Here is a 21,637-nt window from a genome sequence, read left to right as displayed (position 1 = left end):
GACATTCATAGAATTGTTTGCATTAAACCCCAGCCCCTCGGGATAGTGACCTGAATCATAGGTGGACATTAACATCTCAAACTGATCCCATTGTCTGTTGTCACTTTCATTCATATACAGTGTATAGAAATGACATACAGTCTGTTAATTATAGAATATATTTGGAAATTTATATTCAGAGTAGAGAGAGTTCTAATCAGCTAGGTTTGAGCATTGCGCCACAATGTATTAAAATAATTTTAAAAATATGTGTGCCAGTTGTAGCCAATATGCTCTGACCATCTAGCTAGTCAGTTCAGTGAATGTGCCATTGAAGTGTGCTTTTAGGTCATTGAATTTTAAGTTTAAATGGTTACTGAGTAAAGATTCTTGCTACTATCATATAGGTATTAGGTAGAACCATAAGAAATTGCAATTTTATAAGTAAAAAGTGATTAAATATTTGTAATTTTATATGGTTCAGCCTAATGGAAGACTATAGAATCTCAGAAAAGGAACTTTTAATACTTGTAGTATATTCTAAATCTTCTCTAAAAGTATCAGTTTCTTATTTTTAAGGAAAAAGAAATGAGAAGACAACAAGCTGTTCTTCTGAAGCATCAGGTCTGTATACAAATAGTTATACAATTATTGAAATGTACATTTTGTAATTTTCTTAAATCTATGTTGGGGAAATGCTTCAAAATATTTTCTTAAAAATTTCCAATATAATTCCTGCTTAAGTTTTTCCTTCATCTTAGAGTTTATTGCCTTGCTTTGGTATTGGTGTCTTTTGGGGGGTTAAAAATTGGTTTCATGACTCTGTGATTTCTGTTTCATAATGTTGTGCCAACTCTTTCTACCAGGAGTTGGAGAGGCATAGACTAGATATGGTATGGGTATGTTTATTTTTGTACATCTAACACCGCATTGTGATTTGGTTGTGATATGGTTGTCATAGCAATGCATAAAGTGTAGCACTGGCTGCTGTCATATTACATACTGCTGCATGGCTTTACAGCACAGTGCATTGCATACATCTGCTTGTCTGTCTATAAAGAAGTGTGATACATCTCCAAGATCTTTAATTGAATTGTGCAACCCTTATATAAGGATGCTGTGTAAAAATTCACGTTACTGATGTCACAATGAAAGTTGGATCACTGTACAATTAGATACAATTATGACCCATATTCTCCTATCATTCTAGATGCAAAACTGCCATTGAATGCGATGGGAATTTTGAGTTAGGGTGATGAGAGAATATGAAATATATTCTGGTTTTATAGACAAATTTTAGAAATAATTTTAGAAATATCCCTTTGGGGGGACCACATATATTTAAACAAAAAGAATTGATTAAATATTATAACTACGTGTTTTTTTTATTTTAAAATAAAATGAGATTATCAAAGTAAGCTAGTGCTTACCTTATTTTCATACTGTGCATTTTAGATTTCGCTTATTAGCCCATGGTGCAGCTTTTGTGGCTTTAAATAGAGCATCAAGTGGCAGACATCAGTAAATAGGAATATCGCATTTCACTGGTGTTGGTATATGAACCACAACTAGTTTAAATTGGTATAAAAGCTTTAAAAAACTTTCTAATTTGTTGGTGGCTTATTGGATTTACAAAATGATAGTGTACTTGAAATAAAAATAACTAATTCTAAAACCATGAAGTAAAAGTGATTATAAATCAATTTCTGCCTGATCTAAAAATTTAAGAACAACACAACCTTTAGTTTAATTGGCTATAGTACATATTTGTGGTTTTTCTAATAGCAGATGTAAGGTAACTGACCTGTTCCAGCCAACCATTATGCTTTTTGTTCTGCCAGCTTTTGAAGGAGCATCACAACTGACCATGAGTAAATCTTGTATGCTTCTGTTTACACTGTCTCCATGTTCATTGCTTTACCTTTTTGCTTTTGATTGTTCTTGTATTTGCTTTCTAAACCTGAACTAAAACATGCACAGACTGGCCATTCTTGTCTTATATTTAGTATTTACCGTGACTTGTCTATAAATGCTAAACATGCTATACTGAGTTTGTTTTGTTTTGTTTTGTTTTGTTTTGTTTTGTTTCATTCAAAAATCAAACTATTAACTATGGTTGAGTTATTTTCCTAATTTTATCTGGCCTAATAGGAACGAGAGAGAAGGCGACAACATATGATGCTTATGAAAGCTATAGAAGCTCGTAAAAAAGCAGAAGTAAGTGTATATTTCTAGAAAAATATTACCTTGTCATAAATTAATATTTTTTCCTAGAGCGTTGGCTCTTCTAAATATAAATTTTTCAGAGTATTGGTTTGTCATAATTTACTGGCAAACCAAAGGTTAGAGATAGTAAGAACATAAAAGAATGTAGGAAGGATTCTAATGTATGTGTTAATTTTCTTGGCTGAGATTTTAATTATCATTTTTTAATGTAATGATTGGCATTCATTCAGATAAAAGTAGCTATTATTATAACCAGAGTTTGACAAAATTAATGTTAACAGCTTACCTAGACAAGTCCTGTGTGTTCTAATTCAGACACTAGTCAGTCCAGCCATGGACTTCTGCTCTCAGAATTATTCTTTAGCATTCTATGTGTAAAATTAGGTCTAAGTACTTTCCTTAAAGTAGACTTTTAACAGATAATTCAAAATAAGACAATTATTGGAATAAGCTTATATGGAATTTAATAGAAATTGGTTAAAGGTTAAAATAAATGTCACAAAGGAATACATTCTGCATTAAAACAGTTGAATAGAGGTATGGCCATTATAACCAGGGCTATGGAGTTTGAGAGACTCACACTCCCATGCTGGCTCTGAACCAACATGCTGTACCTCTTCAGGCTATTTCTTCTTTAAAATTGAGATAATGATACTTACCTCCTAGGATTATAAGATTGTCAAGTATTTAATAAATGAGAATTAATGAAAATGACAGTGTTTAGTCTAGAAGTTGAAAGGCCTGTATTTTAGTATTTTGACCTCAGCTCTGGCTTAAACTGCATTATAGATTTCTGATATGTAGAGACAATATGTGTATTGTTTAAGAACCTGAACATTGTAACCAAGTTACCTGGATTTGAATTCTGGTTTCAGTACTTTTCAGCTATATGATCTTGGGCAAGTTATTTAACTTCTCTGTGATTCAGTTTTTTCGTCTATAAAATGGAGATGACGCTAATTCCTTTCCCATAGGGTTTGTAGTGATGATTAAATGGGTGTGTATCTGTATGAGTGTATGTGTAGAGTGCTTGGAACAATGCCTGGCACCACATAGTGCTTACACTTGCTTATTATTACGTAGGTGTTTGCTCTGTAGAGTGGGCCTAGCAAGATGCATGGCCAGAGTTGGGAACCACTAACATAGATTACCTCTAAAGTCTTTTCAACAGTCACTTTCTGTAACTATCCTAAACTTTGTGGAAGTTTTGCCCTAACATTTTTCCTACTGTCTTTTTTTCCCTAACCTGTTAATTATCCAGGTGCGTTGACACCCTCTACACCTAACATAATGATGGAATCTATGTGTGGATTTATAACCATGACAGGCAGGGAAAGAGAGAGGTAACAGATTCCAGGAATTGGCATGGATGCTCTCTCTGTTCCCTTCTCAAAGCAGTATGGTGGTGGAAAGAGTAGGGATGGGGATTAATTAAAATTCTAAAAGCTCAACCTAATTTCCTCCAATCTGGAGAGAGGGGAACTGAGAGAATACCTGAGGGAGTAACTCAGGAAAAGACCTGGAAAATCCCTCAAGATATAGATTCTTCCCTACCAAGTATATTTCTTACCAGAAGGACTAAAAAGAACCAGGGCTTGTCATTCTGATTTTTCCTGGCAGGGAGGAATGCTAAAGAAAGGCAGAATAATGAAAATAACCCAAAGCATTATCTCTAGACGTACTAGGATTTAGTAGAAGGGGAGACCCAAGAGAATAGTAAGGATAAGATCATCTGAAGGAGTGAATGCTCAGGTTAAGAGGTACCCAAAAGGCCCAAAAGATATGACCCCTTCTATTGGTTTTCCGTATTTGCCCCTGTGGCCTAGAAGAGCTACTGAGGAGAGGCGGGTAAGATCGAGGTTGAGTGGAAGGTAGCAGCCCAGGATAAATGAAGATAATTAAAATTAAATCTTCTAAGAATCAAGGCCCAAGAGCACCTTTCATGGGAAAAGGATAAACCCTTGACTAGAGTGAATCAGTATAGTGCTTCCAATAAAACTGGAAAAGAGATATGAGAAACCAGGTACAGATCTCCCTCTCCTGGCTACCTTCGTCCTCAGAAAAAAGAAACATGAGTAGCCTATAGAAACTCTCCCTTCAATCTGAAGTACTTCAAAGTATAAAAACAGGCATCAGATAAAGTGAGAAGGAACTAAAGGAAAATTAACCCACCTGTATTGGAGCAATATAAGTTCTTGATAGGACTGCCCACATCAAGCATAAGTAATTAGAAAAGAAATGTCAAGGCAACCAAGCCAAAATATTCAACAACAACAACACAAAAAGTAAATATGTACATATATACATAAAGTAATAACTTACAGAACCCGATTTCCCTGCTTTCATTCTTGTTGTTTCTCGGCTCTCCCTATGCAGTCTCCACAGAGCAGCCGAGAAATCTTTCAGAAAGTAAGCCAAATTACATCTTAACACTATCCATTGACTTCTCATTGCAGCTGTAATCAAGTCCAAATTCCTCACCATGACGTCAGTCCCACATGCACTGACCTCTGCCTACCACTCCAACTTTACCTCATGCAATTTATTTGTCCTTTATGTACCATATTCCAGTCATTTTTGTCTTGTTATTATTCTTAAACAAAAAGTCTGTACTGTTGCTGTTCTTTCACCAAGTATTCAGGTGGTTCTTACTTGTTGTTCAGTCATAGATCTAATGTTAACTTGTCACAGTGACCTTCCCAGAACGCCTAATTTTGCCTTTTCTTATACCCCACCTCTGCAACTCCATTCCATCATCTTGTTTATTTTATACTTACTTATGGCCTATCTCCTCCCCAAATGTAAGATCTATGAGGACAGGAATCTTGTCTATCTTGTCTACCATTGTATTGCCAGTGCCTTGGTTAGAGTCAAGTATATGGTAGGTGCTTAGAAAATTGGAGTTGAATGAATGAATGAATGAGTGAGTTAAAATGAAAGTGACAGTTAAAGTGCTAAGACAACAAAGAGGATAAAACAAAATCATTGAAGAATAAGTATATCATTACGTTTTCTGGCTATATAATTATCTTTATATAATAATTATAAAATATTTTTATTTTATTTTACTCCAGGTGGTTTTCTTTTTTTAAAGTTAAACGTTCAAGGAACTATTATTTAAAATAACAATAAAATAATATATGTCACAAATAATCCTTTATCAGAATGTTTGAGAGAATCCCATAGGTAAAACTGAGTTCTTAAAATGTTGTTATCCTCTGATAACTGTAGACTTGTGAACAGGACTAGACAATTTTACCAGTTATTCTGATTTTAAGTTGTGTTCCTCTGTTGAATGGTGCCTATAGATCTGTGATCAACTAAGCATTTTTTTAATTTCTTAAACTACTATTGTGTACACTGTGTTAAATTAGATACCGTGGGAAAAACAAAAAGAATATTAAAGATGCTGTCTATCAGATCAGAGATAAACCATTAAGAAGTAACTAGGCATGTTTTTTCCAATGATCCAAACTTTCACCAAATCTTTTACATAAACTTACACCTCCGGTGAATATTAACAAAATATTCCTGTATATGCTTGTCCATTTCCTCATTATTACTTAACATGCACAAGATGTAATTAGTGTAATGCCAATAATGGGCATATCTTGGCTTCATATTCTGCCTCCTAATACTTCATAATATCCCAATCTGTAATTTTTTTCTGTTATTAACTATTAAAAGAACAAACTTTATTGTAAAGTTAAGGCCGTTTGATACTTAAGCAGGACCAACTCAAAATTCTGAATTGGCCTGTGTATGATCCTTGATTCTAAACTTTAATGCCTTTAGGCATTTAATTATTAGATTGTAAAGAAAGAAAAATAGAGAGGATAAAAAAATGCAAATTTTAGGAGTAATGTTAAAGAATTATGAAGTTAAAAAAATAAATTGTGGGGCCAGCCTGGTGGCGCAAGCGGTTAAGTGCACGCGCTCCACTGCGGCAGCCCGGGGTTCACTGGTTCAGATCCCGGGCATGCACTGACACACCACTTGTCAAGCCATGCTGTGGCAGCGTCCCATATAAAGTGGAGGAAGATGGGCACAGATGTTAGCCCAGGGCCAGTGTTCCTCAGCAAAAAAGAGCAAGATTGGCAGATGTTAGCTCAGGGCCAGTGTTCCTCAGCAAAAAAGAGCAAGATTGGCAGATGTTAGCTCAGGGCTGATCTTCCTCACAATAAATAAATAAATAAATAAATTGCTTTCACCTTCTTAATTAAAAATCTCCTATAACATCTGAAATTATTCCAAGAAACTCCCCATATCCGTCAAAGTAAGAAGGTAACACAAACACCACTTTTATGTTTCTTTGTGTATACTACACTGATCTTACTTTTTGATTTAGTATTAACTCAATGTAAAAAAAAATCCCAAATTTATATTGGTTCTCTAATATAGATATCTAATTTCTATAGTTTTTCCTTTGTGTAAATCTGTCATTAGTAAGAATATTCAGACTTATGTAAATTACCTTGTTATTATCATATTAATTTTAAAGGATCATTAGTATATCATCATAGTTCATAAATATTTTCATAACATAATGTAAGAAAGAATAGTCTTTAGCCTCATGAATAAAAAAAGCTTATTTCCTAGGATAATTCAAGTAATAGGAAATACATATGCTTTCATTATTACTAATCACTGGAAACTTAGGTTGGTTTAGGCAGTGTGACAAAGTAGCTCAAAATCTCCTGTTTCATTTATAAAAAACTTCAAACTATACCAGTCACAAATTTATAATCACTTTACTCATATTAACTGAATAATCAACCATAGTAACCATAACAGAGTCTTTTGTATGTCTCCCCAAGGATCAGTAAACTACAAAAGGTTGTTAAACATGCATCTGTCACGGAGTGACTGTGTCAGCACTTTGAGAGATAAAACCATAAAATAGTGGAGAGTAGTTTAGGTTTCAGAAGTCATCTAATAAACAATTTGAAAGCAGAAAGAATGCATAACCTCTCTCCCTAATGATTCAAATCATGAGAATATTCTATAATCCTGTTTATACTAATCATTACTTAGTGAAAAATAAAAAGTAGAATTGCACATGTAGACAGTTTTGTTTAAGTAAACCCATTTTTCAGTTGAAGACATAGTAAATATACTTACATGACATACTCGTATATTGTACTTATACCATGTACTTATAATGTACTTTATTTCAATTTTAAAATTAAATTATCTTTAAAAACAATGTAAAATGATTTTATATTAACTATACAATAAAATGTTAAATGTCATATAAGTAGATTTTGGAAAGAATTGTTATCAATTTAATTTATATCTATTAAATTTAATTTGTTTTTAATTTAGATATATTAAAATCTCTGATTATCTGACTCGAGAATTATTAACAATTTTGATTTTAATTTGGGAGACATTTGTATAACAGTAGCTATTCTACACAGTATTTAAAGGTACTTAATCTAAAGTGAGTACAGACTTCTGTGCAATACTTAGTGGATTTTAACAAAATGTGATAACTGGGAGGTTTTATTCTTTCTAAATATTTTGTACCTATAAAATATAATTTAATAAAATATAATTTTATTTTATTTTATTTTATTTTTTTTTTTTTTGGTGAGGAAGATTGGCCCTGAGCTAACATCTGTCAATCCTCCTCTTTTTGCTGAGGAATACTGGCCCTGGGGTAACATCCGTGCCCATCTTCCTCCACTTTATATGGGACGCCGCCACAGCATGGCTTGACAAGCAGTGCCTGGGTGTGCGCCCGGGATCCAAATCGGCGAACCCCGGGCCCCCGCAGCGGCGCGCACGCACTTAACTGCTTGCACCATGGGGCCGGCCCCTAAAATATAATTTTAATTAAAATATAAAGTATAAGGAATTTTTCAATCGTGATTCATAATTTTTTCATTTGTTTAAACTTAATTTTTATATCATAAAAATTTCATATTTAATTTTTAAATGTAAAAATAGGCCTTTTTAAAAAAATTACCCCAATTGTTCTACTCATACTCAATATGTGACCATAAAACAGTATCATTTTTATTCTTTCTATCTGTCTTCTATAAATGGCTTGTATTTTTAATCTTATTTATACTTTTATTCTTCTTGCACCCTGAGGTGAACCTGTGTCTCTTAAATTATATTCGTGTCTCTGAAATTTAAGTACAAGCTGCTGTCAAAAGAAATGTATTCTCCTAATTATGCCCGGAACAAACACCTAAGAGACCCAGTAGAATCGTAAAATGCAAAAAACATAGGCATCTTTGCAACATGGTCTCTTAAAAATGGCCTGTTTTGCAACCTGATAAGCTGTAAAACTTTACAATAACAGGTCATTCTAACACATTCATTGTTTGGTTTTTAAACTTCTATAATTCTAAAATAAAATAAATTCATTTCATACATTTGTTATTGTGCTATAGATTTCTGGAAATACTTTTATTTATGCTTTTGGAGTCCCTAAAATAATCTTTTTTATGTGAGTAAAAAACTGCTTTTTAAATTTTCACCCTATGTATTTTGGGCTATTTAGGATAATCTAACGCATTGGCTATCAAAAGATATTTCAACTTTGAAATGAAATGTAAATGACTTTTTTTTTTTTTAATTTTATTTATTTATTTTTTTTTCCCCCAAAGCCCCAGTAGATAGTTGTATGTCATAGCTGCACATCCGTCTAGTTGCTGTATGTGGGACATGGCCTCAGCGTGGCCGGAGAAGCCGTGCAGTTGGTGCGCCTCCGGGATCCGAACGGGCCGCCAGCAGCGGAGCGCGCCCACTTAACCACTAAGCCACAGGGCCGGCCCGTAAATGACTTTTTTTTTTTTTTTAATTTTATTTATTTATTTTTTCCCCCAAAGCCCCAGTAGATAGTTGTATGTCATAGCTGCACATCCTTCTAGTTGCTGTATGTGGGACGCGGCCTCAGCATGGCCGGAGAAGCGGTGCGTCAGTGTGCGCCCGGGATAGAACCCTGGGCCGCCAGCAGCAGAGCGCGCACACTTAACCCCTAAGCCACAGGGCCGGCCCCGTAAATGACTTCTGAACTGAGCTATCAGTAATATTTTGATACAGAAAATTCTGTTACTATAGTAAAGATGATAAAAAGATATTTTATTATAAACAACTTATATTCGAAAAATCCACATTTATTTCAAGAATTTCTACATCTAGGAAACTGCGGGAGTGGGAGGGGAATGAAGGCCAAAAAAAAAAATGAGAGGAGGCATACTAATTTGCTTGTAATTATTTATAGTCAATATAAAATATAGTCAAGAGCTATATTTTGTAGTCATTTGTAGGCAGTCTAAGTTATTGCCCTGAAATTTAACCAATATTAATGTAAAATATGTTTTAACATTCTTTTCATATTATGATAGGTTTAGTAAGTCTTATCTCTGGTAGGTCAAAGATCTATTGTGAACTGACCTTGCAAAATCAGAAAGTTCCATTGTGAAATACTAATATTTGACATAGCAACAAAATATGATATTGTAGAAATTAGATGTAGGATCAAGCATGGCAACTTAATTTGTCAAGAAAGGGCATAGGTGAAAAGTGAGTAAATATATAGCTCTTTCAAGCAGTATACTAAGTCTAGAAGAGAGAATACTACACACATTTCAACTTCTTCAAATTTGGCCTAAAGTAGCAATGCCACTTTACACTCTAGTTTCAAGGAAAATTTTCAGATAAAAGAAGTCTGTTTAGTTTTGATATGGGGGAGGTCTATTTGCAAGCACATCAAATCACAATGTATGCAATTAAAATGGTTAAGAAATTAATAATGTTGGAGTAGATGTGAGAAATATATTTTAGATATTTTTAATTTCCTAAATAGAACCTGAATATTATTAATAAATGTATTGAACTCTACTTTGGGATACAAGGTTTGTGTATAACTGAAAATAGAAGACATCAATTATGTTAGTTCATAGAATGAACTATAAAAAGTAGAGAAAAAATTGGCTATTGAATATGTTTAATGACTAGTACAAATGTTAAGCAGTCTTTATGTGGCATTTATAGAATTAGTCATTCAGCTGATTAATAAATGCTTAAATAATTTTTATATGCTAAGGCACACTGAATGTGTCCATTAGTGTTATATAACTATTATATGTCGGAAATAATAACAATTTTTAGACCAGTGGAAGAGGAAGGTTGAACTGATAGAGGCTTGAGAATCAGGGAAAAAGATAAAATCATTAAAAACTTTCTTGAGGTGTCTGGCAAGTTGTACTGCTAAGACAAGTTGTACTGCTGGGAATTGAATAAGTTCATAAAGAAGCAGACAAAAAGTTTGTTCCTCTGACCTCTAGAAGTTCACACTAAAGTGGGAGAGCTCAACTTTAAACAAATAATTATCACACAGCGCAATAAATGCTATAATAAGTTATATGGAAGCTCAAAAAAGAGAAATATTAAAATGCTTGAAGTAGTTGTGGGAAGAATTAAAAACCAGGCTTTATTTCTGTGTAAAGGAGGAGGAGCTATGCATTCCAGGCAGAGGGGATGACATATACAGAGGTACAGTGTTGTAACTAAACACCTGTGGGGGTGGGGAGGAGGAAGGGGCAAAGAGGGTATTAGTCAATTTTAACCTTGTATATACACCTACCTTGGTTTTGTTGCTTCTACTCCTCTCCCTTCCTCCTTCCCCCCCCTTCCCCCTCCTCCCTCTCCCTCTCCCCTGACCCCTCCCCCTCCTTCTCCTCCTCCATCATCATCATCATCCAGGCAATCATGCAGTGTTGGTCTTTCTCTGTCTGTCTTATTTCACTTAACATAATACCCTCCAGGTCCATCCATGTTGTTGCAAATGGGACAATTTGCTTTTTTTATGGCTGAGTAGTATTCCATTGTATATATGTACCACATCTTCTTTATCCAATCATCAGTCAAGAGACACTTGGGTTGCTTCCACTTCTTGGCTATAGTGAATAATGCTGCAGTGAACATAGGGGTGCATAAGCCTCTTTGGATTGTTGATTTCAGGTTCTTTGAATAGATACCCAGTAGTGGGATAGCTGGATCATAAGGTATTTCTATTTTTAATTTTTTGAGGAATCTCCATACTGTTTTCCATAGAGGCTGCACCAGTTTGCATTCCCACTAGCAGTGAATGCAGGTTCCCTTTTCTCTACAACCTCTCCAACATTTGTTATTTTTTGTCTTGGTGATGGGTGTAAGGTGATATCTTAGTGTTGTTTTGATTTGCATTTCCCTGATGATTAGTGATGTTGAACATCTTTTCATGTGCCTATTGGCCGTCTATATATCTTCCTTGGAAAAATGTCTGTTCATACCTTCTGCCCATTTTTTGATCGGGTTGTTTGTTTTTTTGTTGTTCAGTTGTATGAGTTCTTTATATATTATGGAGATTAACCCCTTGTCGGATATATGCTTTGCAAATACTTTCTCCCAGCTGGTGGATTGTCTTTTCATTTTGATTCTGATAACCATGCTTTTTTAATTGGGAAGAAATATTGCATATCACTAGGTAAAAATGATATCCAAGAATATAAGCCATATTTATCTGATGGTGTTAAATGCACTCTAACTCATTGTCTACGTATCATTGAAGTTTGTATGTATCCCTAGGTTACCACCAGTGTGAACTTGGCACAGTGAAAAGCACATTAGTGTCACAAGGGTTCTTTCTCTCTTTTTGAAAAGAAATGGTAACTATTTTCAGCAGTTTTTAGTGAATAGTACGGTAGTCTCAATTATTATATTTATAACTACTATTTGAACATTATTAAGAATTCCAGGTTCTATGTAGTAGAAAAATTTACACCAGCTACTTTGAAATCTGTAAGAGATATTTAATACGTTTTTTCTATTGATGATTGTAGTTCATTATTCTGGTGAGTAACCAAAAAGTTGTCTTCTCTTCTTTGAAAAAGTTCTTAGAGCAACATTTCATGTGTTGAAAAATTGAAAATCCAATTATGGAAAATAAATTGTTCTGCCAATGATAATTTTATTTGAAGATTTATACTGCATTGCGGGAATGTTACATGTTAATTGTGTATATTTCATGTCATTAGGCCCTCTGAAACTGCTTTTTTGTTTTTTGGTGTTTTTTTTTTTTTTGGTGAGGAAGGTTGGCCCTGAGGTAACATCTGTTGCCGATCTTCCTCTTTTTTTGCTTGAGGAAGATTGTCCCTGAGCTAACATCTTGCAAGTCTTCCTCTATTTTGTATGTGGGACGCCACCACAACATGGCTTAACGAGCAGTGTAGGTCTGCTCCTGGGATCTGAACCTGCGAACCTCGGGCTGCCAAAGCAGAGCATGCAAACTTAACGACTGTGCCACCGGGCCAGCCCCCTGAGACTGCTTTTAATTTATAATTGATAAGATTAGTTGTAGAACTTCTTTGGTGTCAACAATCTCATAATATAACTTCCTTATTTCCCTCCCAAATGTCTGCATGAATTGGTAACCCAGAAACTTAGAGGCAGTATAAAAATGAGCAGTAACTTGAGCATATCATGTAAAAAGGCCCTGATGACCTGGCCTCTGGCTCTGTATCATAATATTCAGCAACTATTCAACCTGCTCCATACACTCCAGTCTTGAACTAATAGCAGTTTCTCAGACACACTGTGCTTTCTCAACTCTCTGCCTAGAATATCCTTGTCCACTCCTCTCTGTCTCTCCCTTGGCATGCCCTCCCACAGCAATCAGTGTGCTGTCTTACCAGTGGTAATTGAAATGGAGATGGTTAGGATATGGGCAAAAATGCTAATGTAGTATAGGAAGCCATAAATGCTGTGTTAAAATTATAGGTAAGAGCTATGAGAATTAAGAGAAATTGGTAATAGGGAGGAGGTGGTAGTGTTTAATTGGGATTTAGATATGCAAGATGGGAGTAATGACCTTCCTGATTGGAGTGCACCAATATAAGGAGGTAAGGAAACGAGATGTTCATCAGGAATAGCAGATAGATTGACTAAATCTACATAGAATATAAAAGTGGGAGATAAGGTTGGAAAAGAAGAGAGTCCTGAATTCAAGTAAGGAGTTGGACTTTATTATGATAAAAATAAAGAAAATTGAAAAATTTTTAATCAAGGAAGAGACATGGTTAGCCTTACAAAAGTAAACCCATCATTAATGTGTCAGATGTGAGAGGTAGTAGGTTAGAATTGCTTGATGATTCTACTGTTATTTCTCCTCTAAATAATAATTGTATTTGAGGTATGACAAAGTAATGACACTGATATTTTTATAGAAAATAAATAATAATAATATAGAAAAATTAATGACACTGATATTATAGAAAATCTCTTGACTTCTTCCAACAGAATGTCATCCTCTACAACAGGGAGACAGGACAATTATTTCCAAATTGTTGCCCTTAACCAAAATATTTTTTTAATGCTTTTGGAATTGCCTTCAGAACCCATTTTACATTCTCTTAAGTGTTGTTTATAGTGGTAAATAATATTTTTATTTCATCACAGGTGCTATCTTAAGACTATCTAATTCACTTTGAAAGAACTGCTTTTGCAAATTCAAATATATTGCTTCCACTTTCCTGTTGTAAATTCTCCCTTGCTTCCTGGAGCTGCACAAAAATCTGTGTTAATACTGGTTAACTTTATTTTATAAATATGTAGTTGCCCATGTGCATTTTATATATGTGCTTATATTAATAAGTATTTTATTCTCATACCTGGGAAAGGATTGAATAATTTTTGACGAATGGAATAATCTGGGTTTAATCTAATATTAATCAATCTATCTATCTATGTCATAAGATTATTTTGAAATTCAAAGAATGAAAACACTGAAAAGCAAAATAAGTCATTGTTTCTATGTAATTCCAAGTCTATTCCTAAACCTCCTAAGAGAATTCTGTTCATAGAAATATTAACACTTCGACCACTTTTTAAATTTTAACTGGAAGTTTTTCAAACACATATAGTGATTAAAGAGAATATGTCGACATGGTTTTCTTTTTAAGGAAAAAGAACGGTTGAAGCAAGAAAAACGTGATGAGAAAAGATTAAATAAAGAGCGTAAACTAGAGCAACGAAGATTAGAATTAGAAATGGCAAAGGAACTAAAGAAGCCTAATGAAGACATGTGCTTAGCAGACCAAAAGGTAATTTGTTGGGTAAACCATTTCATTAATAAATTTAATTTTTCCTGTGTTCTCACCTGATTTTTTTGCCAGAGCTGTCGTTATGAAAGCCTTTCATTTTTATCTAGAGCAGTGGATTTTCAAGTCTTGATCAGTCTGCCTCTCTTGGATGGCCACCAATGAACCTCTCTAGACCTCCTGTGCTGATAAAGGCAGTTCTTAATATATGAGTGGAGCACTACAAACCTTTCTAATTTAAGTAGAAATACTTCAGAAATCTACAAAGATGAATTATAGAAGTGGATAGGATTTATGTTTCATTTGGTTCTTCCCAGTCATTCTGGTACAGAAAGATCTAACACCTCCCCACACCCCCCACTGATATTTAAATAAATTAGGATTTATAATGTATAACCTCCTTCAATGCTTTAGTAATGGAAGCTAACTTTTTTTTTTTTTTTTTTTTTTTTTTTTTTTTTTTTTTTTGTGAGGAGATCAGCCCTGAGCTAACATCCGCCAATCCTCCTCTTTTTTTTTTGCTGAGGAAGACGGCCCTGGGCTAACATCTGTGCCTATCTTCCTCCACTTTATATGGGACGCCGCCACAGCATGGCTTACCAAGCAGTGCGTCGGTGCGCGCCCGGGATCCGAACCAGCGAACCCCGGGCCGCCGCAGCGGAGCGCGCGCACTTAACCGCTTGCGCCACCGGGCCGGCCCCTGGAAGCTAACTTTTATTGAGTATGTTTACTACATGCCAGGCACTATGCCAAGTGCTTTATATGAATTCTCTCATTTAATCCTTACTACAGTCCTGTGGAACTGGTATTTATGCCCATTTACAGATGAGAAAACTGAGACACAGTTTAAGGAACTTGCCCAAAATTACACAGCTAATAAGCGGCAACTTGGATTCAAGCCCCAGTTTGTTAAACTCCAGAGTCCGTACTCTTTATCATCTTGAAAGCCAAAATGTGTATCCAACCTAAGTACCTCATGTGTCTTTTCTCTTCCATCATGCTTCACTGACATGTAATGTTGCTAAAATAATAAAAGTAGAAATTTGGAAAGAGCAAAATAATCTTGGTAACTGGCATGACTTTACATACTTATGAGTAGAAATGAATTGTGTTTGACTATAGTTAAGAAGATAGTATTTCTAGAAAATTATATCAATAATGCATATCATCTCTGTAACACTGTCTCAATAATATATTATTATACTTGGTCAATAGCATCTATATTTACTTATATGCCATATTCATCTGATATACAAGTAATGATTGCCTCTTGATTTATGTAAGCTCTTTTCTAAAGTGCTTAAAGCAAACTTTTAATACCCTAGTGGGGATTTAATTATAATAATATTCTATTTACTTAGCATAAATGCTTTTAAATAAAAATGAAAGTATACGTACTAGTTTCAGTCAGTTGGATGTTTAAAATTTCCTAAGCACAGAGTGGGTATATAGGTTAGTTAACACATTTAATAAGCTCATAGTGAGCAAATTGTTTTAAATCCTAAGTGAGCTTTATTTTCTTACATCTTTTATTTTCATTTAAATCCATATGCACTTATCAAATATATAAGTCCATTTTAAGCCTTACTTTGGTTAGCTTTGTTATATAAATTTTTAGATCATATGGAAATGTGTTTGTCTGATATGATTCAGGAAAAAAGAAGACTCAGAATTAAATATTTTCAAATGGAACATAAAAGATTTGTATGGTATCAGCTATTACCCATAGTTCTGTGTTTCCATGCAATAGTAGTAGAAAAAGTCCCTGGTTAGTTATTTTAGTAAGTGAAGGGTGAAGGAACATTTTTGAACAAGGACCAATTCAGATAAATAGAAATATTTATGTCAGATTTTTTTCCAATCAAAATTTAAAGTACTATTATTGCATACCATTCATGGACAAAAATGTTTTTAATTTAGGTTACCTAGTTATTTAATTTTTAAATGTCCATGACAGCTGGTACTACAATTTAGTCATTAAAATGTTAATATGTGAGCATATTTGAGAAGTAGCAAAAGAGGCAGCTTACTAATTTTAATACTGAAACTCAATATTATGCTACATACAGGAAACCTAGAGACTGTTAGTTGCAGTATAACGGGGTTCTTGATAGTGTCATGGGTTCTGGTCATGTGGACCTAGTAATTTACCTGCGTTCGGTAGCCAAGGATGGTACCACTCTCTCCAACCATACAGCCCACAGATACACACTGATGATTTCTGAGCTACCAAAAAAGTGTGAATTGTAAGTCAGTCTCTATCATTAGAAGAAATCAGTGCACGTACCCTACTAAGTATGTCCACCGTAAGGTACTTTTAAAATGTTTATTTCTTGAGGCCAGTCCTGTGGCGCAAGCGGTTAAGTCCGCGCGCTCTGCTGCGGCGGCCCAAGGTTCGCCGCCCAGATCCCAGGCGCACACCGCCGCACCGCTTGTCAAGCCATGCTGTGGCAGTGTCCTATGTAAAGTAGAGGAAGATGGGCATGGATGTTAGCCCAGGGCCAGTCTTCCTCAGCAAAAAAAGAGGCTTGGCAGATGTTAGCTCAGGGCCGATCTTCCTCACAAAAAAAATAAAATGTTTATTTCTTAGGTTATCTAATTTTTGCTCCAGTTATATAACCCATGTTTTATCAATATGTAAATTAATTAAAATTAGTATTCCCTTTTGCACAGATCTAAGTTCAGTTTGACTTCAACCAAAATTTATTGACGGTTACTTGCGTTCAAGATCCTATGCTTAGTACCATGAGGTTACAGAAATGCCGCCAGGAAATTTACAATCCAGAGGGAAAACCATTGGTACAATGCAAGAGAAAGAAAGACAGCAACTTATTTTACTTCAGAAGATATAAAATCATGGTATTTTAAATTATTTCTTATTTATTTATTTTATTTTATTTTCAGCCTTTGCCAGAGTTGCCTCGTATTCCAGGACTTGTTCTCTCTGGAAGTACATTTTCAGACTGTCTCATGGTGGTGCAGTTCTTACGAAACTTTGGTAAAGTTTTGGGCTTTGATGTGAATATTGATGTTCCAAACCTGAGTGTTCTTCAAGAGGGATTGCTAAATATAGGGGACAGCATGGGTGAAGTACAAGACTTGCTTGTGAGGCTCCTGTCAGCTGCTGTATGTGATCCAGGTCTAATTACAGGATACAAGGTAAAAAAAACAAAATATAAAATTTTTTTTTAAATTTGTACTATGAGTGCATTGATAGCTGGCTTTAGCATATAGACTGTATAGACTGATCCATTTTTTTCCACATAATGTCTCACAAAGTTAAATGTAAATTTGCTTCAGGTTACGATTGGTACATACCTAGAAAAACCTGGTTCATAAAGCCTAAGGAATGTAGATCATTCCCGAATTACTTTTTCCCTCTCGCTTTCAGCAAAAAACAAGTTGATTTAAGGAAATACTCAAGTGATATTCAGCAAAACAGAGAATTCGTAATTCATAAAGCAATTAGAACTCATGTGCACCTTCTGAGATTATTCTGTGTTCTCTCTGAATCACTGAATAACTGAGGCTAACCAAAGTACCTACAGACCAGCATATTAAGACTGACTAGTGCTCAATGGATACTCAATAATTTCAAATTTATCTTAATTCCAATTAAGGTACACATTTCAGATAATATTATAGAGAGAGAAGCTTCCAGATGCACCTGTTACTTTTTCCTCCATCTCCTTATTCATTCAGTATACAGGCAATAAAACCCATGACACCATAGAGCAGAAAAAACGATAATAGTGTTCTTGAACCTCCCCACTAACACCACCACTACTGATAGAATGTCTAGATAAAGCCTGGGAGAGCTTGGGATAGTTTCTGTAGTCAAAGAAGGTATGATAGACGATTTCTACCCATGAGTTTATATCGTCTTCTCCCCACCTAACTTCTAACCAAGGGTTTGAAGAAGGAATAAAATAAAACAAGTTTGAATACTTGTCTATCATCTGTTGCCTATTTTTATCTCCACTTCATCAAAAATATGAATAAAGCCCTTATCTGTAATACCTAGATCATATACTTACCAATATTTTAAAATCTTATTGTTTTCATGTTATGAATGGTTATGATCAATACTGATAAAAATGCCAAACTTTTATAGGCCAAAACACCTCTTGGAGAACATTTGCTGAACGTTGGTGTGAATAGAGACAATGTTTCCGAGATTTTGCAGATTTTTATGGAAGCCCACTGTGGACAAACTGAGCTTACTGAAAGCCTGAAGACTAAAGCTTTTCAGGCTCACACTCCAGCACAGAAAGCCTCAGTCCTGGCTTTCCTGATCAATGAGTTGGCATGCAGCAAGAGTGTGGTGAGGTATGCAGATGGCCAGACTTTTCTGGTTGTTCTTTTCTGTTTTGAATTTGTCTATCACAAAGTAATACAAATTGCTTATAGAAATTTCAAAGTTACAGACTAGCACAAAGAAAAAATAAATAAATTTATACTTAATCTCACCATTCAGAGATGACTACTAATAATATTTTAATGTGTTTCTTTGCAGTCTACTGAACAGAAAATTTGGATCATACTATATATAGCCTTTGTAACCTGTTTTGTTTATTTCATAATTTCGTTAATTATTTTCACATGAAATGTAAAAATACTTTTCTTGCTATGGCTGCAGAATTCAGCACTGTTGTAAGAATCCAGAATTTTTTTCCTTGACATCTTTCAATAATAGATGACTACCTGATTTTCCATAGTAGCCAATGATAGAATTATCAAGCTACTTTTTATTTCATTATATGCTAATACAACAGTAATATTATTAGTTTATTGATGTATTAATTTGTACTTTAATAAAAAGTATTTGATCTCATTTAAAAATTGAAGTTCTCCATTCTAGTATTTCAAGATTTGGTGAACAAATCCATCCACGTTCATCTTGTTCTTGCTATTCATTATTTTACAGATTTTAGTTATGTTATTTTTAGTCCTTTACCTTTCTAGGAAAAGGATCAATCCAAATATTTTAGAGCCATGCACTTATACCATTGCTGGACATTTTATGTTTTCTATACATCTCTTGGCTATGATACTGTATTAATATAATTTTTCATTTGTTTTTGCTTTCATTGGCAATCAACATTTTTACGTACCAAAAAACTGCATCAATTTGCTTACCAAATTAATATATTGCATATTGGATTAATTAATGTCTTCTAATAAATTTTTACATTGGCAGTGAAATAGACAAGAACATTGATTATATGTCAAACTTGAGGAGAGATAAATGGGTGGTAGAAGGTAAACTCCGCAAGTAAGTCCTGTTTTATTAAAATTAATATACTGTTTTGTACAAATTCCACAGTAAAAATATGAATTGCAAAGATAGAATTTAAACTTTATTTTGTCTAAGAATTAGAAAGGTAAAGCTTAATTAAGATGAGATATGAAATTAATAAAATTTCAGGACCAGAATTTACAATGGACAAAAGATATAATGAGATTCTTTGAGCTCATGTGCTTCAAACTTAGAAGAAAGTCATTTTATCTTTTTTCTTTCAAAGAAGTGAAGCAATCACATTTTCTAAGATTGTTGTTGCTATCAGGTCGCGTTTGTCACAAATGGAATCTGTTTGGAACTACCACTTTTTTTCTTAATTGCTTTCTGATTAAAGTTTGCTTTTACAGACACTCTAACATACCCAGATGTATTCAGCATTAAAGCTTAATTCGTTTCTTGCCAGGAAATATAATACTGAAATTATTCAACTTGTATATTAAGAGGATAGTTTCTTTGCAGTAATTTGAATTGAAATTTATTCAATCTGATAGTATGGGATCAGGAATTATCACTTGGCCATTGCTAATCTTTTCAACTTTCTAAGTTTTATTTTTTTTAAATGTGTTCTGGTTCCAAAGAGATCTCCAGAATAATTCTTGAAAGTTAATATGTTCTGTAATTTTTGGAAACATATTTCTTAAATTTCCTTAATTCTAATTTTTATTGTCATTGATTTATTGCTTCCTGTGAGAGAAATACCATAAGGTATTTTTGCTTAAAATTTACGTTATGCTCTTTAAAAAGTATAGAGAGAAGCCTTTTCTTCCATATCATCATTTTTTCGTATTCAAAGGCTCAGAATCATTCATGCTAAGAAAACAGGCAAAAGAGACACTTCAGGTGGCATTGATCTTGGAGAAGAACAGCATCCATTGGGCACACCCACTCCAGGACGCAAGCGAAGAAGGAAGGGAGGAGACAGTGATTATGATGATGATGATGACGATGACAGTGATGACCAAGCTGATGATGATGAGGAGGATGAAGAAGATAAAGAAGACAAAAAAGGAAAGAAGACTGATATCTGTGAAGATGAGGTAATCAAATTTAGGTTGACTTTAATACTTACCTAAGACTGGATAACATGTTGAAAAATAACACAGAATTTGGAGTCAAATGGGTTTGCATTTGAATTCCATTTTGACACTTACTTGCCTCAGTTTCTTCATTTGAAAACTGAATATTACAATATTCACCTCGTAAAGTTTTTTGTGATGGTTAGGTAAACCATCTAGGCATGAATCTAGGCATGATTCTAGGCATGAATCGCATGCCTAGACATAGAAGGAACTTACATTAAATAAAAGAAGTTAAGTTGTTCTGATATTATGACTTGAGAGTTCTCCAAAGAACTATGCAAATTCTTAATTTCAAGGGTTCTCTTTCATTCTGTTAACATACTATCTTACATTTGTACAATACTTCATGCCTTAACAATGTTGTCAGGTTTGGTGAAACTGATGTGTTTCTCAAACACCAGTTTATTATGTGCCTAGCTCTAAGCACTTCTGATCAAAGATGGATAAGGCACTGAAAATCCCCTCTCAATTTACAGTCTCACTGAGGAAGATTTGCAATAAGAAAATGTATTGTTAAGTGTTAACCGCTTTTGATAACTGCTATCAAAGCAGTTAACAATGTGCTAGACAAGTACAAAAGAAGGGCATTTAACCTTTCTGAAGAATAAATTCTCACAAAGGCTTTCGGGATCCATTAGCTGAGGCTACAAGCTGGGCTGAATGCTAACCAGGGAAGAATCCATGGAAAAGTGTTCCACAGACGGAGAGAATAGCATGAACAAGGGAACAGAAGCCTGAAACCACAGTGTGCTTTAAGGGACTTACAGGTGCTTCAGGGTTACTAGAGACCCTTATATGCAACAATGATAGGAAGCCATTGAAGGCTTATAAGTAAGAGAATGACGTGGTCAGACTTGATTTTTAAGTGGCGTACTGTGGCAGCTCCATGGAAGATAGGAATAGATTTGGGTAGGGCAAGATCAGAGGTGGGAATATCAGTTAGGAGATATTGTAGT

General features: G+C 34.4%; 1 protein-coding gene across 16 annotated transcripts in view; it reads left to right on the top strand.

Moving 5' to 3' along the window:
* The window catches only part of BAZ2B (bromodomain adjacent to zinc finger domain 2B), a 383,461-nt gene that overhangs the window by 313,755 nt on the left and 48,069 nt on the right, over nucleotides 1-21,637 (top strand). For 12 of the 16 annotated variants that reach the window (XM_058549063.1, XM_058549049.1, XM_058549051.1 and 9 more), the window contains 8 exons: nucleotides 559-603; nucleotides 846-872; nucleotides 2,131-2,196; nucleotides 14,163-14,303; nucleotides 17,205-17,459; nucleotides 18,415-18,629; nucleotides 19,501-19,575; nucleotides 20,396-20,639. In XM_058549063.1, coding sequence (XP_058405046.1) covers nucleotides 559-603; nucleotides 846-872; nucleotides 2,131-2,196; nucleotides 14,163-14,303; nucleotides 17,205-17,459; nucleotides 18,415-18,629; nucleotides 19,501-19,575; nucleotides 20,396-20,639 — 1,068 coding nt within the window. The remainder of the gene's footprint in view (nucleotides 1-558; nucleotides 604-845; nucleotides 873-2,130; nucleotides 2,197-14,162; nucleotides 14,304-17,204; nucleotides 17,460-18,414; nucleotides 18,630-19,500; nucleotides 19,576-20,395; nucleotides 20,640-21,637) is intronic. The other 4 variants (XM_058549055.1, XM_058549052.1, XM_058549060.1 and 1 more) reach the window with 1 other exon arrangement.

Source organism: Diceros bicornis, chromosome 10 (assembly GCF_020826845.1).
Source record: "Diceros bicornis minor isolate mBicDic1 chromosome 10, mDicBic1.mat.cur, whole genome shotgun sequence".
Classification (NCBI taxonomy): Eukaryota; Metazoa; Chordata; class Mammalia; order Perissodactyla; family Rhinocerotidae; genus Diceros; species Diceros bicornis.
Note: the sequence above shows the minus strand (reverse complement) of the source record. Positions and strands in the feature narration are given on the sequence as shown.